General features: G+C 42.7%; 1 protein-coding gene across 1 annotated transcript in view; it reads left to right on the plus strand.

The window, feature by feature from the left end:
- Nucleotides 1-11,200, plus strand: part of T265_10452 (hypothetical protein) — a gene marked incomplete at both ends in the record, with an annotated part of 157,053 nt that extends 145,853 nt beyond the window's left edge. Inside the window, 4 exons of the mRNA XM_009176827.1 lie at nucleotides 3,043-3,189; nucleotides 7,142-7,301; nucleotides 9,531-9,765; nucleotides 10,222-11,200. Coding sequence (XP_009175091.1) covers nucleotides 3,043-3,189; nucleotides 7,142-7,301; nucleotides 9,531-9,765; nucleotides 10,222-10,547 — 868 coding nt within the window. The remainder of the gene's footprint in view (nucleotides 1-3,042; nucleotides 3,190-7,141; nucleotides 7,302-9,530; nucleotides 9,766-10,221) is intronic.
- Between the last annotated feature and the right edge of the window lie 6,374 nt (nucleotides 11,201-17,574).

Genomic DNA, 17,574 nt, shown 5'->3' on the forward strand with positions numbered 1-17,574 from the left:
CTCTGACAGAAACGTGCTGTGTGTGGTCTCAAACACCCTAACTGGTTACATATCCCATAAAAACCAAGGGATTTTTCTGTAGGTAAGACTGACAACGACGGATGCGTCTCCCAAGTAGTATTCAGTAATAACCAGTATCCACCGGCCGACATATTTGTTCTCAATGGGGACAATAAAGCTCCCGTTTGGTCTGTTTCAACCCACCGAGTGGCTTTTATGTGGTAGGTGCACCTAGTTGTAGGTCTTCGTGACCGTAATGTTGAATACTCGTGACATTCACAAAACACTGGCCGCATCATTTCTCTACCTCAACACTTGTTAATCACCTTCGCACTGCCTGATGTTGATGGAGTCGTTCCTCATGTTTCCTCAATCTTTTCTCTTCCTCTGTTCGGATGCGGCCATGGCGGTCTTTATCCTTGCGAACTTCGTCCATGAACACTACTGGTGAAAGAAAAAGTCCTTTGCTACGGATCTATTTATCAGAAAATGCCAACTGGACAGTTACAGACTATTGGACAGGGGAGCAAAACTCTCATATACATCTTGTTTACAAAACTGAATATCCAACTTCTCCTTGAACGCATCTTCCTGAACTTTCCTTGACTGTTACGCAGTTGCAAGCAAATGCTACAGAGTGAATCCGCAAACTCCGTAATAGATCTCACTTTTCAAGAGACGCAAACGGATTTACGAGAAAACATAGTACTCGCATGCCACTCCCATCAGTAGTATCACCGTTACACTGGTATTATGTTGAAGTTAATGAAATGAACTTATATACAAGCTTTGGTAAGAAATAAGGAAAAAGATTGTCGAGTTAGCTTCACGAAAGTTCCTCTTTGGCGATTCTAATTGTGGCATTGAAGCAAGAAATGCTCAGCTAACAAGTGACGTAAGTGATTTTCCAGCCTATTTATTTTAGTTTATCGTCTTCAACTTACTAAATATAAGCTCGTTACAGCAGAACAGATATGACCAGCATTGGGATGTGCGTAAAATGTATGAACTCATGGGATTTTCCTCCGGAATGATTCATTACCTTTGTCGGACCCCCCGAATTGAGCATAGACCGAAAATCGATTGGCCTAAACCTTCTAATCGTATTACTGATTGGACAAACTTACATTTGTGTTCCACAGAATAAACACGAATGGATAGTATGGCTCTTCATGACTCTGTCCCTATCGTAAAGAAACCTGTTGAGTGCTTGGTTGCAATTGTCCAAAAAAAAGTTACAACTAATCGAGCGCTATTTGAAACACTTTGAAGAAAACCAAAAGACAGTCCTATGGATTCATATCATTCAATGCTCCGAAACTAAACCGAATGAAGCTGGTAGTAAGAGCGACTGCGATATTTGACCGATTCTGTGATTGTCTTGAAACACAAATGTGAATCTGGTGCTCTTTTTCGAGTTCAGACGGTAAAACAAATGTTTAAATGAACTAGACTAGATGGAGTAGAAACTCTTTGAGTTTATGGCGCAGGGACTAAACCCAAGATCTGTTTTAGCCTGCCTAATCATCGGATATGTATCAAGTGCCAAGTGCTTAGCTACAAAGGTGAGGCAATACGGTTTCTCAATTTCTAGCGCTGTAGACCAGCTGTGGATATATGTTAACTGGCTCTTGAAATTGTGCGCAAAGAGCATTTGCTCCACTCTTAACCTAGCGTTGTTGTCTCACATGTGACAACAACAAATAACAAGTAATATCTCCTACACAATTCAGACAGTTCATTATGTTTGTTGTATGACCTTTGGGCTGACCAACGCGGACAGCTCCCTACTTTCTATATCTATTTTACCGTGATTGGTTCACTTTGGTTGTTTTTGTTTATCGCGTATTCCGCTGCGATCTCCTACTAAACGAATGCAAGCCGCACAGTTTATCTGAATGTGAAAAGATTCGGTAATATTCTGCAGAGGTTTCATCCTACCAATCAGGCCATTCTATGCTGAAAAGCCGAGAAGCAACGTACAGCTGCTTCATCCTTGATGGAAATCATCAGCAGTGCGCAACCCGCGCCACCATCCGATCAATGGTTAAACACTTCACCGTACGGCCACTGGCGGCTAATTAGCATCTTGTTCAACTCGCACTTAGACAGGATATAACACCACTCATTTTCAAGCACGATATCCACATCATTAAGTCAAACCCTTGATGGAATCATCAGCAGTGCGCAACCAGCGCCACCATCCGATCAATGGTTAAACACTTCACCGTACGGCCACTGGCGGCTAATTAGCATCTTGTTCAACTCGCACTTAGACAGGATATAACACCACTCATTTTCAAGCACGATATCCACATCATTAAGTCAAACCTGTTGACTGGCTCCTCAGATGACAACTACTCAGATAGACGTTTCACTTATGTTATGAATTTATTCTCCTTCTGAGCTACACCAGGTAACCTGAATAGCTAATTTCACAACGTAGCTTGAACATGAATGGTTATCCCCTTGTAATCCTCACAGCAGTAAACATCGAAGTATCATTAAATCATGGATGGGAGAGAGTGCAACATAAACTGATGAACTGTGTGTAGATAGTTGTCATACTGGTCATCGTTCTAAATCTCCGTAGGTGTTCTTCTAAGGACTAATGGTGTGCAGCGCTTTCCCGGACAACCGCGGCCATGAATGCAGCTGTCATCCTAACAACAGGGATGCCTTCGTTAAAGAAGCAGCTGGAACACGGTTTTGTAGGCCAAAGGCCACTAGGAGTGCAATCAGCGAAGAATTCAATTCAGTTTGCTGTTATGAGCAGAACGGATTTGATTTATTTAAGGTGTATTTGTTTTTGGATTTAAAGATAATTTATTATGCTCAATAAAAGCACACGATCACCATTTGAATACCCTTTTGATAAGTCCATCGAAATGTTTGTCCGTACCTTTCTACCGTGAACAAGTCGTTTCTTCAACACTGCAAAGTAGTTTTATCTAGCTACGAGTGTTTTACAACCCTGTGTGTATTGTTTAATTAAACCAAATGTTTGTCTAAACTTAACTTCAACGTCCTCTTCTTCTCCAGTTGTTTCGGTCCTTCCATCGCTCGATGGGTCCTTGTCGGATTCATCACAATCGTCGTGATTTTCAACTTTTTCGTTCTTTTGATTGTCGGTGTGGTTCTATTACGAAGCTATCTACTCACTCGCAAAAGCCGAATAAATAAAAGCACGTAAGTGGTTGGATGACTGATAGTGTGAATATACTATACTGAGTATACCCATCGGTCATTTGGATTACGTTTTCTTCTATTCCAACGACCAGTCACAAACATACCTTTCTGGACTGTGAACAGAACAATAGTCCCAGGTTTGTCATGGAACCCAGCGGAAGAACAGGTGGCTTAGGTTGTGAGCTTTCAAACGGTTTTAACGATGCACCGTTTTCTGCAGTCACAAAGGAGAAAGCCGCGCGCTCTGGTTTTGTTCTGTGCAAAAGGATTATCGCGTCAACACTAATTACGTCTCCAATTCAATGGATATCCATCAAGACGTGTCAAGGAGATATAGTCTGGTGAATCCGCAGTAAAGAAAAATGGAAAGACCACGTAGTTGCCCATTCGAGAATAAAAGGCCAAAACTACTTACTGGACAAAACTTGAGGAGAAGAGTATGAGAGACAGCCAGACCAGAGCTCAAGGGTCATGCGGTCATCGATCAATGAGAACTGGCCTTTTCCAAATATTCGTTCTTTCCTGAAGGGAACTGAACCGTTTGAACAGTTGCCGTTTTTCTGGGCTGTTCAGAGTTCGGAGTAATTTCAAGTGACCGTTTACTTGCACTGTATTGTAACGTCTCATCTGTGGAGAGCCCAAGTGAAAAGATGGATTATTAAATGTGTGTTCCTAGGACGGATTTCATCATTACAATGTGTTCAAAGCGGTCTCCTTGACTAAATCACATTTTCTCAGTCCTTGAGAAGCTTTAGTCACAAGCGATGATTGAATACCCAAGGGAACGACTGAATATTTTCTCTCCTAAGGGTTGTTCTCAATAGTACCGGCTGGCCTTATTACCAGTGAGTTGTTTATTATGGAATGCGGGTAAGAAGTCATAGGTGTTGGTAGAATATCATCATGGGCAGGACACTATGGTGTCGTCCGAATAGTGGTGTGTTGCTGGGCACTCTCCAACTGAGGTGCTGTGTGCGGTAGTGACGTTTGGTTCCATAGTCTTAAGTAATAGCCATTCGAATGTGACTCCGTTTGGTTGACGCACTGTGTTCAAAACTTTCAACACCGTGTTTAGTAGAAGTGTATGTCTAGAAGAGCCTGTTGGTGACGAGGCATGCAAGCTCAAATTTGTATTCTCGTATGCAGTTTCCAATAAAACGATACACTAAACCTGTTGCCTCAAATGAGCCTGTGTTAAAAGGCTGGAGGAAAGTTACCGTCAAAATTAGTGCATAGTAGAAGGTCGTATGTAATTAGGGCAGGGACACATCTGGTCCAGTCAACTACAGATTAACATAATCAACTATTCGCACTAGACAGGAATTGCTTTCCGGCAGACAACGGTTTTTTATTGTCTGTAGTGAGATATACGCAAATCACACAGACATTTATTGGCTTGTAGAATTGTCAGCATCAATATTTGGAGATGTCTTATCAACTGTGCGACTGAGAGCAAAACACCTGGAAGGTGATGTACGGTAAACCGGCCATATTGTTATTGATTTGTACCAGTGTTATTTTTATCCACATTGAAGATTTTGGGGGTTACGTAAGACGGCGAACAACCTCTACGAGGTTCGCAGTATCTGTCGCCTGAGATTTGCTGGAGATGGTTCACTAAACAAAAGATGTTAGACCAACTCAGCTACACATCTTCCGCCCGACTTTTTCTTCATCTACTAAACTGCACTAAACTTTTGTCCAAGGGTGGTGGCATTGACCTCCTGGCAGACTCGCCACGAGCTGCTCCCGTACAGTCTCCGCTCACCCCAGTTGGACTAGTCTAGATTGAATTGATATTTATAGAATGACAGGATTTACTTTGTGTGTGTTTTAGTAACCACTTCGGACGGATGTTTTGGGCGTGGATATAAAACAGAGTATAAAAACACAAGACCAACATGAACATAAAAATGGACAACGTAGTGTGTGTTCCGGTTGTCAGAAAAATTTTAGTTTCCTACTGAAATGAATTAGGAAAGTAAAACGTTTTCCACAAAGTGACACACTACATCTATACTACAGGAGTACTTGGTTGTCCATAGATGAAGGAAATACGTAAGTTGTTAGAGTAGGGAATTTTAGTGGGATATTAGTGAAACACGCCTGTCCTGGGTTGCGCCCTATTTTCCGTATGAACAAGCTATTCTCTGGTAGATTTTTGGATTTCTTTTGCCGCCTTATTTCCCCAGTTTTATTATGAATGATCGTTCCACGTGATTAGCGTACAAACTCTAATCACTGCGTTATCCGGCTTCATGATATTCGGAGTCGAAACTTAATATCATCCGTATTGGTTGAGGCAACGTGGCTCAGAAATAGCCAGCCTCTCAAAACAACCACTGTGTAGGCTCCTTAGAAGCATACTGCAGAAACAACATTCACTTATGTTTATACGCACTCATTCTGTGAATTCAGACGCCCCACATTCCGTAGCCTCCAATGTCAGATTTTTTTTTGCTGTCTTCGACAAGAATGTAACGGAACCAGATAGCGTACTGACCATATGCGGGGGAATTATGCTCAGTTTCCCTTCTCAAGTTTAACAACTTTTTGCAAACAAACTTGAGGAATGTTTTCCTTGTTGGTATCAGACCAGAGTTCGCAATGTTCGACTGCCCATCTCGGAAGCCTCAAAGAAATTTTTCTCACAGCCATTCGGCAATTCAGTTTTCTCCTCTTCTGAATTGCCACTTGATTTAGTTTTGCGAAGAGGCATCTGGTCTCTTTGACCTGAATATCTACCTCTTCTGGAACACCGTGGAGTGATCCACTGCATTTTCCAGCTTTCGTTGAATTTCAGCGGACCAGCTGGGCTACTGCTTGTTCCAGTTCAACACGATGAATTTTATAAGTTGAGCCTCACGAAGTTTTCCAGTCCTCTTCCATCTCGGACATTTACATAGGCAACGGTATAACTCTTCTCATTTTCCGAAGTACCGAGTAGTCATATCTGATGGTTTCATAAGCCCTGGAAGGTTTTACTGTCCATGGGTCTGGAAAAGGCATATGCCTTGATGAACGTCAGCCGCGGATCTGGAAACAAAGCCTGGCTGACAAACGAAACTTCACTACGGGTGCCTTGGTTTCAGGAAAAGGCCCACTTTCTTCTCAAGAACACAACACCATCCATATTGCCGATCGGACTGTGTGAATCCGGTTTTGTTGCTGTCCTCCGACTAAGTTCTGTCAGCCGTTTCAGTCTGTCTTGAGTACATAGCCGGATAATTATCAAACGGCGGTTTTGTAACAAAGACTAACAGGATGTCTGGGCGTCTGTACTATTTGTAGCCCCCCCATAAACGGAGGTTATTATATTCCGTATTTCTACAACCACGCTCACATTCCATCGACCACTGTTTATGGCAGTTATTCCGGCTGTTTTACTCGATTACAAGACAGTAGTGTGAGTCCCAAGGTATGGATGGGGGATCAATGTTATGCAAATACTTTTTTCATTGGTATTCACCAGCCAAATTGGGTTCCTCTCTCGAGGCCACTAGATTCACTGCATCGGGCTTGCTTAACTTACCTCTAGACTTATTGTGTGAACTCACCAGAGAATTCTTGCTAAAACCGCTCAGATGAGATAATGAGCATAGGGTTCTCATGAAATTCCAATGAGTAACCTACCGACGAATATATACTCCTAACAATTCAGTTGAGTCTCCCTTGAAAACCAAAGTGATTTTCAAATGAGTGTATTTCTCGAAAACAGTACAATTCGAGTTCAAGTAGATCATAAGGTTGACGGAAACTCGGGAACTGCGCCTACCTGATGAGTCCCAAGAAGGGCGAATCCGGTCGTGGGCTGTCGAAGAGTTTTCAGGAAACTTGTGAGTAGTTTCCTTTATGAAAATACTCCTAAAAATGTTTGTTTTTCTGCCAGTAACCCTTCGTTTTTTGGATGTAAGCATTGTGTTTTGTTTCCTTTCCATTGTTCTTTTGACAGACATTTCCTCGTCCTCACACAACTCATGCTCACACTGGGCCTACCATACACCATAATCTACATGCAATTTGTGGATCATCAAGCCATGCTGTTTACTGTCCCGATCGCTCTTGGAACAACTGCTGTGCTCATGTTCCTTTTGGTTGCCGTAATCGACGAGGTAACTTCCAGTGATTTCATTACATCCCATCCATTTGTTTTGACCGATTTCATTTTGTAACATACTTAAAACTGCGTTTGCTTTCATTAGGATGTGACACGGGATTTGGAGTTGACGGCTTAAAAGTTCACAAATTCGGGTGTTACATGGTGCAAGCCTGTTGGCTGGCAAATATGAGTGTCAGATACATGGCCCCACTTGTCCTATTACAACGGGTCCACACTGGACCAATCCATAAATTTTCAGATTACTCGAGAGATCGTTTCGTGGGAAGTGATTGGGGCGGACGGCAGCTAGAAGCACATGAGCCCCAATAGTCTGCGATAATGATCTCAGATTCGTTCAGTCCAAAGGATTCTTTTACTTACGCTTGCGTGTTGCATTCAAACAGGTGGACTAGGAGAGCAGTAGTAACGCGTTTGGCCGATCAACCGAAAACGGAAAAGAGATGCCCTATTTTTCATTCGTTATAGCTAGCCCCACAAGATCGATCAAAATTCTACGCATAATTAAGCATTGTTCGGCATTCTACAATCTAGTTGGCAAATTAAAACTCGTCCAGGAGTAAAACGGAAGCGAAGTAGGTGGTATTATCAGTCTTATAAAAAAGGTGTGTGATGACCTTAGCGCCTGTGTCCTGTTTGGGTGGCGAAGTGGAAGAATGCAGGTCGCTCAGCAGAATGATTATTTTCCCTGAATGGTACTAGCCTTTCCCAGATACTTTTATGATTAGTGTCCTTCTGAAGTTATTCGCTTAAACTAACTTTTACGTGGACATCTAGAAAAGCTAGCTTTCATTCTAGATCTGTCCTTAATAAAAATACTTTGTTTGATTGGTAGTCATAAGTCCTATAAAGTGCATCGTTTAAGGTGAGATGTTAGACATTGATTCCTAGATAAACCAATGCCGCCACTTGCGTCGATTGCCGAAATTAGTTCAAAGCCAAAAAAGATTAGTTCCTGTTCGCACTCGTGTAGGCGTATCTGTTATGCCGTCGGATTATCAAACTCAATAAAGCCTACCCGATTCATTAGCATCTTGACGTTTTCCTGCGCTTCGGCTATCGGGATAATATGTTTGTGTTCATCCGAATGACAACGCCTACTTGATAATCCGTCTTAATTAGGAATTATCAATTTCGGTTGGAGCCTATAATTGGACTTTATCAAACAGACTAAACCAGCATAATATCTTGAGTAGAATTATCCATCTCAAATTTACCAGTAAAATTCAATTGTATGCGGACTAGGTCGCACTAATTCAACGAATATATCTTCTGAAAACAACATATAAAATGTCTTGTGGTTCACTGTTCCTGACGCTACTGTAAGTGGTAGCCGCCAACAGCCAAGAATTACTTACCTGCTGCTTCACATCATCCGTTTAGGCGTGCTTAACAGATAGCACTCGCCTTTGGGGTCTGAAAAAAATATTATTCCTCATAACATGTTCTTCTGAACACTTGACTGGCTTACTAGTAACGTGATGGTATTTCTAGACCAAGTGAACTATTGAAAAGCCCCGGACGTCCACTTGGAAGATTAGGGCCAATCATCGTTGACTTAACGCCCTATTTTACATCTTTTGATTTGCTGTGTTACATAAATGCCATTGGATCCAAGTTTGTACGGAAATGCCAATAGTCAAACTCACTATATTCACTGGAGGTTAAAGGTTGGGTAAACTTGACCGTTAAATATGCTATCATGCCATAAATGAACAAAAATTAGTTGCTGCAAGTTAAAATAAGTGGTAATATTTTCGTGAAATCTCCAGGTTTCTGAGAAGGGTAGACCCCACTGGTGAATATTGATGTCGAAATAGCCATAATGTTCCTTTTGCGCGATTCCACTTTGCCCATCAATTAATTGCACAACTGTAACAAAAAGCTATCCCATTCGGGGAAGGTTTCTGTTTTAAGGAAACACGTTGGGGTGACTCTCTACATTGGTCAATCACCGAGGATCAATCTAGACTTCCCTCATTCACCTGATGTAACTGCTACTGATTATCACGAACCCAAGTTCCATACACCTCTCCCACAACAAACTCACGCGTGCCACACAGACAGCCAAAGGTTTTGGATCATTGCGTCGCAGGGTGTTCTTATTAAGACTTGTATACAACTCTTTCGTTTCTATATACATATCGTCTTTTCCGGTAAAAGTAAGTAAATTTGTCAGGCTGTTAAAACCTCTTCAATTCCAACAACTCTTCCTCCCTAACAGGAAAACCGTCATCGTTTGGAGTCGTTCTTACGAGCTCACTTTACGCGGACGACGAGTGTTCCAGGGAATCATACTACCACTGCTGGCCAGGTTAATCGTAGAGGAAGTACACCCAAGACAGATAGTCAGCACACTCGAAAACGGCTAGGTTCGAAACAGTGGAGCTACCGGGAGAAAAACTATACGGCCGGGGGCAACGGGGAGGCTGCGCAGAATCTCAAGTCTAACAAATACGGTAGGCTACACTTTTATCTTCTCCCTTTATTGATAGTGACGAATGTAACTTGTTTTCACTGAGATCCGCCTCGACAACACACTCTTTAGAATTTATCTGTTATTCATATTCCATAAATCTTGTACTGCGCGGTGTTTCATAATTTTTCACGGCATTGATCTTTGGTAGGCTAGATCATATATGCTTCACGGCTGGTTGAGTAGCTCTTAGATCTGAGATCAAGCCCTCATACCATGCTCGCTCGGTGTTCGAGTATAGACTGAATGTCAATCCTAATCTAAACTACAGCATTTTTTCCCAGTTCTTATACTAAGGCATACAAAGGCCTTCCAGCTGTTAGTGGTTTATTTTGGTTTGTACCGCTTTTAGTTTCGAGAAAGCGTGTAGTCCATTGCTTGTTTGAAACGTCTCTTCTTCCCAAACCTTGTACTTTACACACCTTTTTCCTTTTTTTAGCACACTCTGAAACTACCAATTCAGATTTGAAATTTGAACCTGGTTGGTTGCATCGTTTTCCGGCGACAGCCCAACTACCTGAGGGTGATTCCGTGGTAGTCAGCGAGGATTCTTTGAACACAGTAGCGTTCAACCGGATGGCACAGACGACCGCTCCAAGGACAAGTGGAGAATCTTACCGTTCAGGAACGCATGCGTCGCCGGTTACGTCCGAAACGAACATTGACGATGCCTGTTTCAGTCCAGACACCACAAATTCCCGCGGACCGCTGACGTTCAACGGCAACAATGGCGTGATTAATGGCCAAACAATGAGGCGATTATGAGCTGTTTCACCCAAAATATTAAATGAGCTACCGAGCAACCTAAACAGCAAAACATTGCCTGGTGTAGTGCACAAGGGTATTCTACCAGTAAACTCCCACTAGAACTGTACGGTTGGGGACTGTCAGATATTTTATTCGCATCCGCCATGGAATACTGCTATTATTTTGAGCCATTCTTCTCGCCTTTCAGTTCGCCTCCCATAATCAAGCGAAGATTTTTGTCATTAGTTGCGAGAATTTGACTGCAATCCAAATTCACAATCATGCTTAGTAGTCACCCAAAGAAATGCACAATATTTGAGGCATTTTGCTGCTTTTTGTACAAAGAATTTTATTTACAATACAATTTCCTCATGTTGACTTTCCTTTGAGATGAAACAGCAAAAATCTGTGCGCTTCGGCACCATCACTGAGTGTGGGGAATTTTTATAAATACTCGTATACAGCTGGATGAGGTGCGAATTTTTTCATGAATCCTTCATCCCTCTGCTTTCTGATGTTAATCTTTCCGTAGTTTGGATACTGAAGACCCTTCTGGATACATTGTGCAACGACATTGCGGCAAGTACTCCAATCTCACCCCCATAATATTCTTGTTCTCGTGTTTCTTGCTAATGACCATGACATTTAAAGAATGAAATGTGGCTTCAGCGCTAAAGTCAATGCTAATCTAACAAAAAAACGAACGGACAAACTCGGAAACACGAGATGCAAAGAGACAAATCGAGTAGCGGTCGTGCAAGTAAAACGACCGATAAAGTGATGCCCATAGGTACCCCTTGATCGTCACAGTCAGCATGTTACAACTCGGGCGATTTCTTCTAAGCTGATGCTGCTCGCTTAGATACGAAATAACAAAGGAACCCAAGCATGCCATGACACATCTGGTTTAAATCACTTCGTGTAAGTAAATGTGAATGCACGATTGGTGCTTCAGCTATCAAGAAAGCATTCTAAAACCGTTCTTTGAGCTGAATTGATTTTAGTCAGATACGCAGCTTTGTTGTGTACACAATGTCATGTGGGGCATTTGAAAAAGATGAGGAGTTAAGTGCCTTTCTGGCAAAGTTCTCCAGGTTTACGGAATTATTGTCAACATCCAAACCAAAAAGTTTATATCAAAAACAGTCTCCTGATATGCCTACTAAAAATTTCAAAATCGTTCAGCTGTAACACCCTTTCGGTGCCTAGCTGTCATGCCACCCGGAGGAAGCACGAGGACTGGGTTGCCCAAGCCTAGACAGGGGAAGTCGAGAGGCAGAGGTCGGGTTCGAACGACGTACCTTCCGGTCAGTAAATTCGCGCATTAACCACTTGAGCCATCTCTCCCACATCAATTTTCATAGCTTTAACCACGAGTCCATTTCTGCATCCATATGAGTAGAACAACAAATCTCAGGATTCTTTTTTAGTTGCATTCGCCAACCAAAAAAGTAAACAAGAAGTTAGTTAATATACAGTCATTTTCAAGGAGACGACAGTTCGCAGAGGGTAAAGTAACTATATATATAACCTTCAGAGGGAAGCCGGGTAGGTTAGAATTAGGGTAGACTCAGCGTTCTTCTCAGCCGTTTCTGCACACACCTGGTGGACGCATATAAGTCTGTCGCCACTTCTCCATAAGAAGCGGGTCAATAGCAGCCCTTTTGCCGCCGATGCTGAGTTTCTATATCTTGTTTTATTTCCATTTCTTATTCTGCACAGTATACTTCCAGTGATTTATTCTACCAGTCGCTCTGAGAGATTCCGGTCGTCCATGCCACTGTCACAAAAGACTGGAAACAGTTGTCCATCTCCGACAAGCTGGTTAGTACCCATCATACATCCGCCACACAATGAGCACCCGGGTATCTCACTCACTTTTTTGGACCATCATCTGGGGACGAACTCACTTGAGCCAGTCCCTCCCTTGACTTTGTATAAGAAATTAGATCACTTGATCACGTGACTGGATTGTCAGATCGTGAATGTTTCTCACAGAGGCTAAAAACGATGGCAGGGTAACTGGATCCGCGTACGGTGCTAAGTTATCTCCAGGAAAAATGCTGGTGCCCGAATATCGAAACTCAATAAAATAATTAAAATACCTATCATAATACCTGACTTAGTTGAAGTAGTCTTCTGAAAGAGCCGCTGAGTGCGCTCCCTGATTTGGTAGTTTTACAGATATCCGTGAACACTACAAAACTTCCCCGACCAAACATCTTACAGATTGGCCAAGTCCGATGTGCATGGTGACGGCTAATTCAATTGACGAGTAGGATTTTCTAACGGATGAACCGTGTTGATCTGACTGAAATTAATACAATGCTTGGAAGTCTGTGGAGGTGGATAAGTCGCGAGCGGATTGAGAGGACGCGCCCCGATTTCTCATAGTGAGGCTGCGTTGTGGTCAACGGGCTGGCTGGGAAGTTGGAAGAATGGATCCACTAGTGTCAAAACGTCCACAGTTTTGCATCACACAAACTTAGTTGCACTGCTCTAGACCCGTTATCTGTACGAGATTCGGTTCACAACGCCGCTGGAAGTCCAGAAGTCACTGCGGCAAGAATCCGGAGTGGGACTTACGAGTAAAGACAAGATTTGGATGAGTAAACGCTGTCAGAGAACAAAGCCATGGATCCTATACTCCCATAGATCCGGTGAACATAACAGGTGAATAGTACATGTTCCTTAGTCCCTTTAGCGTCTTCCTCTTCGCCCTGAGAAGCTGTTGTCTTTATTCATAAAAAAACAATGATGGTCACTTTTCCGTAAGATTGGAACACAAACAAATATTAGACTCCCACTAGAGCTTAGCCGTTGAAGTCACGTTCACTCTGTTCCGCCCCTTATTACATCAAACTTCAATGTATTGTTGAAGATTTTCCTTTGGTGTCTCAATTCAAGTCTTTTGACGTCAACCTCACTCTTCTGAGAAGCTTCGTTAGTGTAGAGATGAGACTGCCTTCCAGCCTTGTCTGTTTAACTGCATTGCTGGTGACGCAACTACTTCAACGCAAATCATTAAGTTTGTCTTTATGCAGTGGAATTCAAGGCCAAAAAAAGTCCAGTGCACACAGGGGACCAGCTTACACCCTAGCCCATCAGCTGAGTCAAAAACGTATGATTTCAAACAGACATTGGAAAATTTATTCTTTACCTGGTTCGAGGTGGCATTATCAACGAGTATGATAAGTCGTATGCTCTGTTTACATACAGAAATGATCTCTGGAAAAGAGCTAACATCCAAACACTTTGTGAACGCCTATGTGTGCAGTCAAAATGTATTAAATGAACGCTTCTGGGAATTTTCATCTACAAGAGGTGCCATTTTGCCCCTCCCAACAGAGTAGAATGCTTAGTCGATCTTTTGCACTTGATGTTCACAGGCTGCTTCACGTTCTCTTTCAGGGTGTAAAATATGAGCATAACATAGGAACATGGTTTAATCGACATCAGCACATGCTCTTTGTTACAGGTGGCTGAAGACATTTCTGAAAAATTCATCATCCTTTTGTGGTTTCACGCTACTTCGTTCCATTATGCTCCATAATGGATGCGAACAGTAAATACGAGTTGATTGTAGATGTTCGGGCCGCAACTTCCATTGTAATCATCAGAACCATTATTTCCATCCCTTGGATGTAATGCCAGCGAAAAATTTCTTGCAAAAGAATGTTCTCTGTTGACGCAATCTAACCATGTACCTCCCTCGTTCTTTAAAACCGTCTAAATGTAGCCTAGTTGATACCCACCAACTTCTCATCAAATTCGATGTAGAATATGCCTGCATATGTGCTTAGTCCTTTGGGCAAATTAAAATAAACCAATCTGCGAACGTCATGTCGAATCAAGGTGGCTAGAGCGAGATTGTTCCAGCGTCCTTTTCGAACCATTACCGTTATAATTCGCATACAAAATGACAGGTGCACTTCGGCTGAGCAATCCAGCTGTGACCAGAAATGTGGGAATAGAATGCGGCCGTCTAAGCCCCGGCATGTTTTACCTGATTCCCTTGCATTCCCCCCTCCTTCGACTGGTCAGTCAAACCATCCTGCTCACTTTTGAACGAAATTGGTATCTCAGAGTGTCGTCGTTAGTTTGCTCGCGTAGTCACGCAATTTAATTGAAAAACTCTTCACTATCAGTCGATTTGACTTCACCAGTGTGTTAGGAGTGGAAGTGCGTTAGGGCTGGAAGCGCTTGTGCATGTACTGGGTTCACTCACCCAGATCAACCGTGGCCGAAGACAGACCAAAGGTCAGCCAAAAGCTAATAACACTGCTCACCCAAAAGACAAGTTCGATCAAAGTGGACCTAGGTGACTAGACTCAGTGACGTGCAACTCCGACGCACTTCCAACCTCGACGCACTTCCATTCACAAGGCAATGATGACATTAGCTCGGCTGGCGATGAAACATCTGCAGCCAACCAGCCCACCTCAGCGGACAAAGCAATGGCCACCCTATCTACTGCGGGGAAAACACCTGAGTTGGTATTCTTGTTGTTACTGTAACCTTTCCAAGCCTTGTTAATTTGAATGACTCCTAATTTTCTCCATGCTGGTTTTGTATACACCTTTTGCGTGGTTACCAGTCGCCGGCACCACTCATCGCTCCCGACTTAATGTGAAGCACACCGGTAATGTTAGATACCACAGTAAGATGCAGCCGTTCATCTGTCTGATCAGAATTCCAAATGGAAGGACTGACAACAACGCAGTGCGTTCAGATCCCGAACTCAGTCTGGCTGCTCTTCCGAACAAGAACTCATCGCAATTTGCCTGCAAGCTACACCCTACGTATATCCAGCTCCGAAGCCACACCTACAACGGCACATGTGCTTAAGAGGGCAATCACATATGCGGCTGTCTACTACCTGGTCGGAACTGTATAACTTGTGGGCTCGGTTTTGGCTGGTTAAAATTTTAACCAGTCCGTATAGTTGCAGCCTGGTCTTTTACTTCAGGTGGATTCGGAATACTGTTGATCGTCTGTGTACCCGCTTATGCACTTGTCCTCGATGCGCAAGCAACTTGAAAGTTGTGTTAATGTGTCAGTGACGTTCGCCAACAAATGAGAATCAACTGGTGTGAAATTTGCAATCAGATTTCAAAGTGGGACAGTGACAAAAGTCACTGAACACTTTGTAGCTGACGAGAATTTGGAAGAGTGCTTGCTCACAAACTGTAGCATTGGGGAAAATTTGTTCCGCCCAATCCCGTTACACGGACCAACCAGCATATTGGATTTATTACGAGTTGGACAGAAACCTAAAAAGCAAAACGATGACGGACAGAAAACCAACGATCTCTTTGTCATACCCTTCTGAAAACAGTTAATTGCTTCTGATCAGGTCTGTTCGATATCAGATGTCTATTCTGAACGTGCTTTCATGATGCACTTTATCTAGAAACGTCTGAAATGTGCAAATATTCACCATTATTGTTCAGTGAATAAGACCGCATTCAGTTTTGAAGTTATCGACACTCAAAGACTATTCGGTTCATCCAGCTTCCATTGGCTCATCCAGACTGAGTTTGCGTTTACTGAAATACATCACTAGAACGTACGGATTTTACGCATCTGTAATCGTAAGCAGATAATCGGAGAAGTTCACCTGAAAACGGACCATCCGGTTCTGTTGACTCGTAACCAAGACTAGGTAAATCTCCGGTTCAGTTCAACTGACTACAATCATCTCAGCAGTGAAATCACGACCCATTTTGACTAACTTGCCCACATACCTTGTTTTACAGGGGGAAAAAAGTTTCCTGAACTTAGCCCTGCTTCTGGTTAGCTTAACTCATTTTTATTGTCTTCCCGCCCAGTGCCTTGAGGACGACTATTTGTACACAGTGTTTGCCGGTGTGCGTTCATGCGCATTGGTCTCTATCACGAACAGTTTCCTGTTGTGAGTAACTTCAGCCACACACTATCCATACCCGAAAGGAAAGATGTATGCAGCAGTCGACCGAAAAAAAATAAGTGGCACAAGGTATACCAACTTCAGTGACTGGGAGTTGAGAAAAAACCTTTAACACAATGGCTGATAAGACTAAGCCGTCTGCTGCCACCGAGAGGAATGATCCATCTAACCTTTGCACTAAAAAGTCTAACTACTTGACATTAGAGTTGAATACAGATTTGCTCAGTTGCCTTGGACTTTGGACTAACATCCCGGGGTGAGGGGTTGCAGCCATATTGGCTAGCAAAAAACTCTGTAGTGTCTAACAACCTGACAATCCACTGATGGCTTACCAAACCTCCATCAAACTTGACAGTACCCATATTCATGTAATCACATTAGCAATTCTCTACGGAAACGTGGAGTTCACCTACTCCTCGGATTTTCGTCGCACTGCTGCATTTTTCGCCACCAAATTGTGTGATTCGGAGTGGTGGTTCACCATGACACTCCCTGTATTTTACTGATCCAACAGACCAGATTTTGAACAAGACGTAAAACAAACTCACTGATATATATACTCGCAATGTTGCAAACAAATTCGGTAGACTGAATATGCTGCCGAAGAGTTAACAGAAGTAATTACTTAAACATTTCCACCACCTTTTCTCCGGCTTCTATAGCCAAATTTTGATTCAAATCTCAGATGCATCGGCCGACCAGGAATGACAGACATGTTTGGGTTAAACAAATAGCTGGATATGAAATTCATCTAAATGCAGTACTGGAACGACGCCTGGACAACAATTCAACGGAACTGAACTCTGTGATTTCACCCTGGCATTCTGGTAGGTGAAAAGCATACTTGACGCGAAATTCCTACCCGGATGCCTGAACGGTTTATTGTGGATGTCTTTTGATAGAAAACTTCAAAAACTGGACGTGTCATGTGTTCCGGTGAATGAAAACCGCTCTCGTGAACTTACTGAGTGGAATAGGATATGATCGAAGAAAATTCTGTAAATATACAAGTCTAGTTGTTACCCGTAAAATCCCTTCAAAAGGTTGGTGAACTGCTGACGAATCAGTTACTATCAAAAACACAGGATTTTGCAAAAAGCATTTTCCAAAATCCTG

The sequence above is a fragment of the Opisthorchis viverrini genome (assembly GCF_000715545.1).
Source record: "Opisthorchis viverrini unplaced genomic scaffold opera_v5_367, whole genome shotgun sequence".
Taxonomy (NCBI): domain Eukaryota; kingdom Metazoa; phylum Platyhelminthes; class Trematoda; order Opisthorchiida; family Opisthorchiidae; genus Opisthorchis; species Opisthorchis viverrini.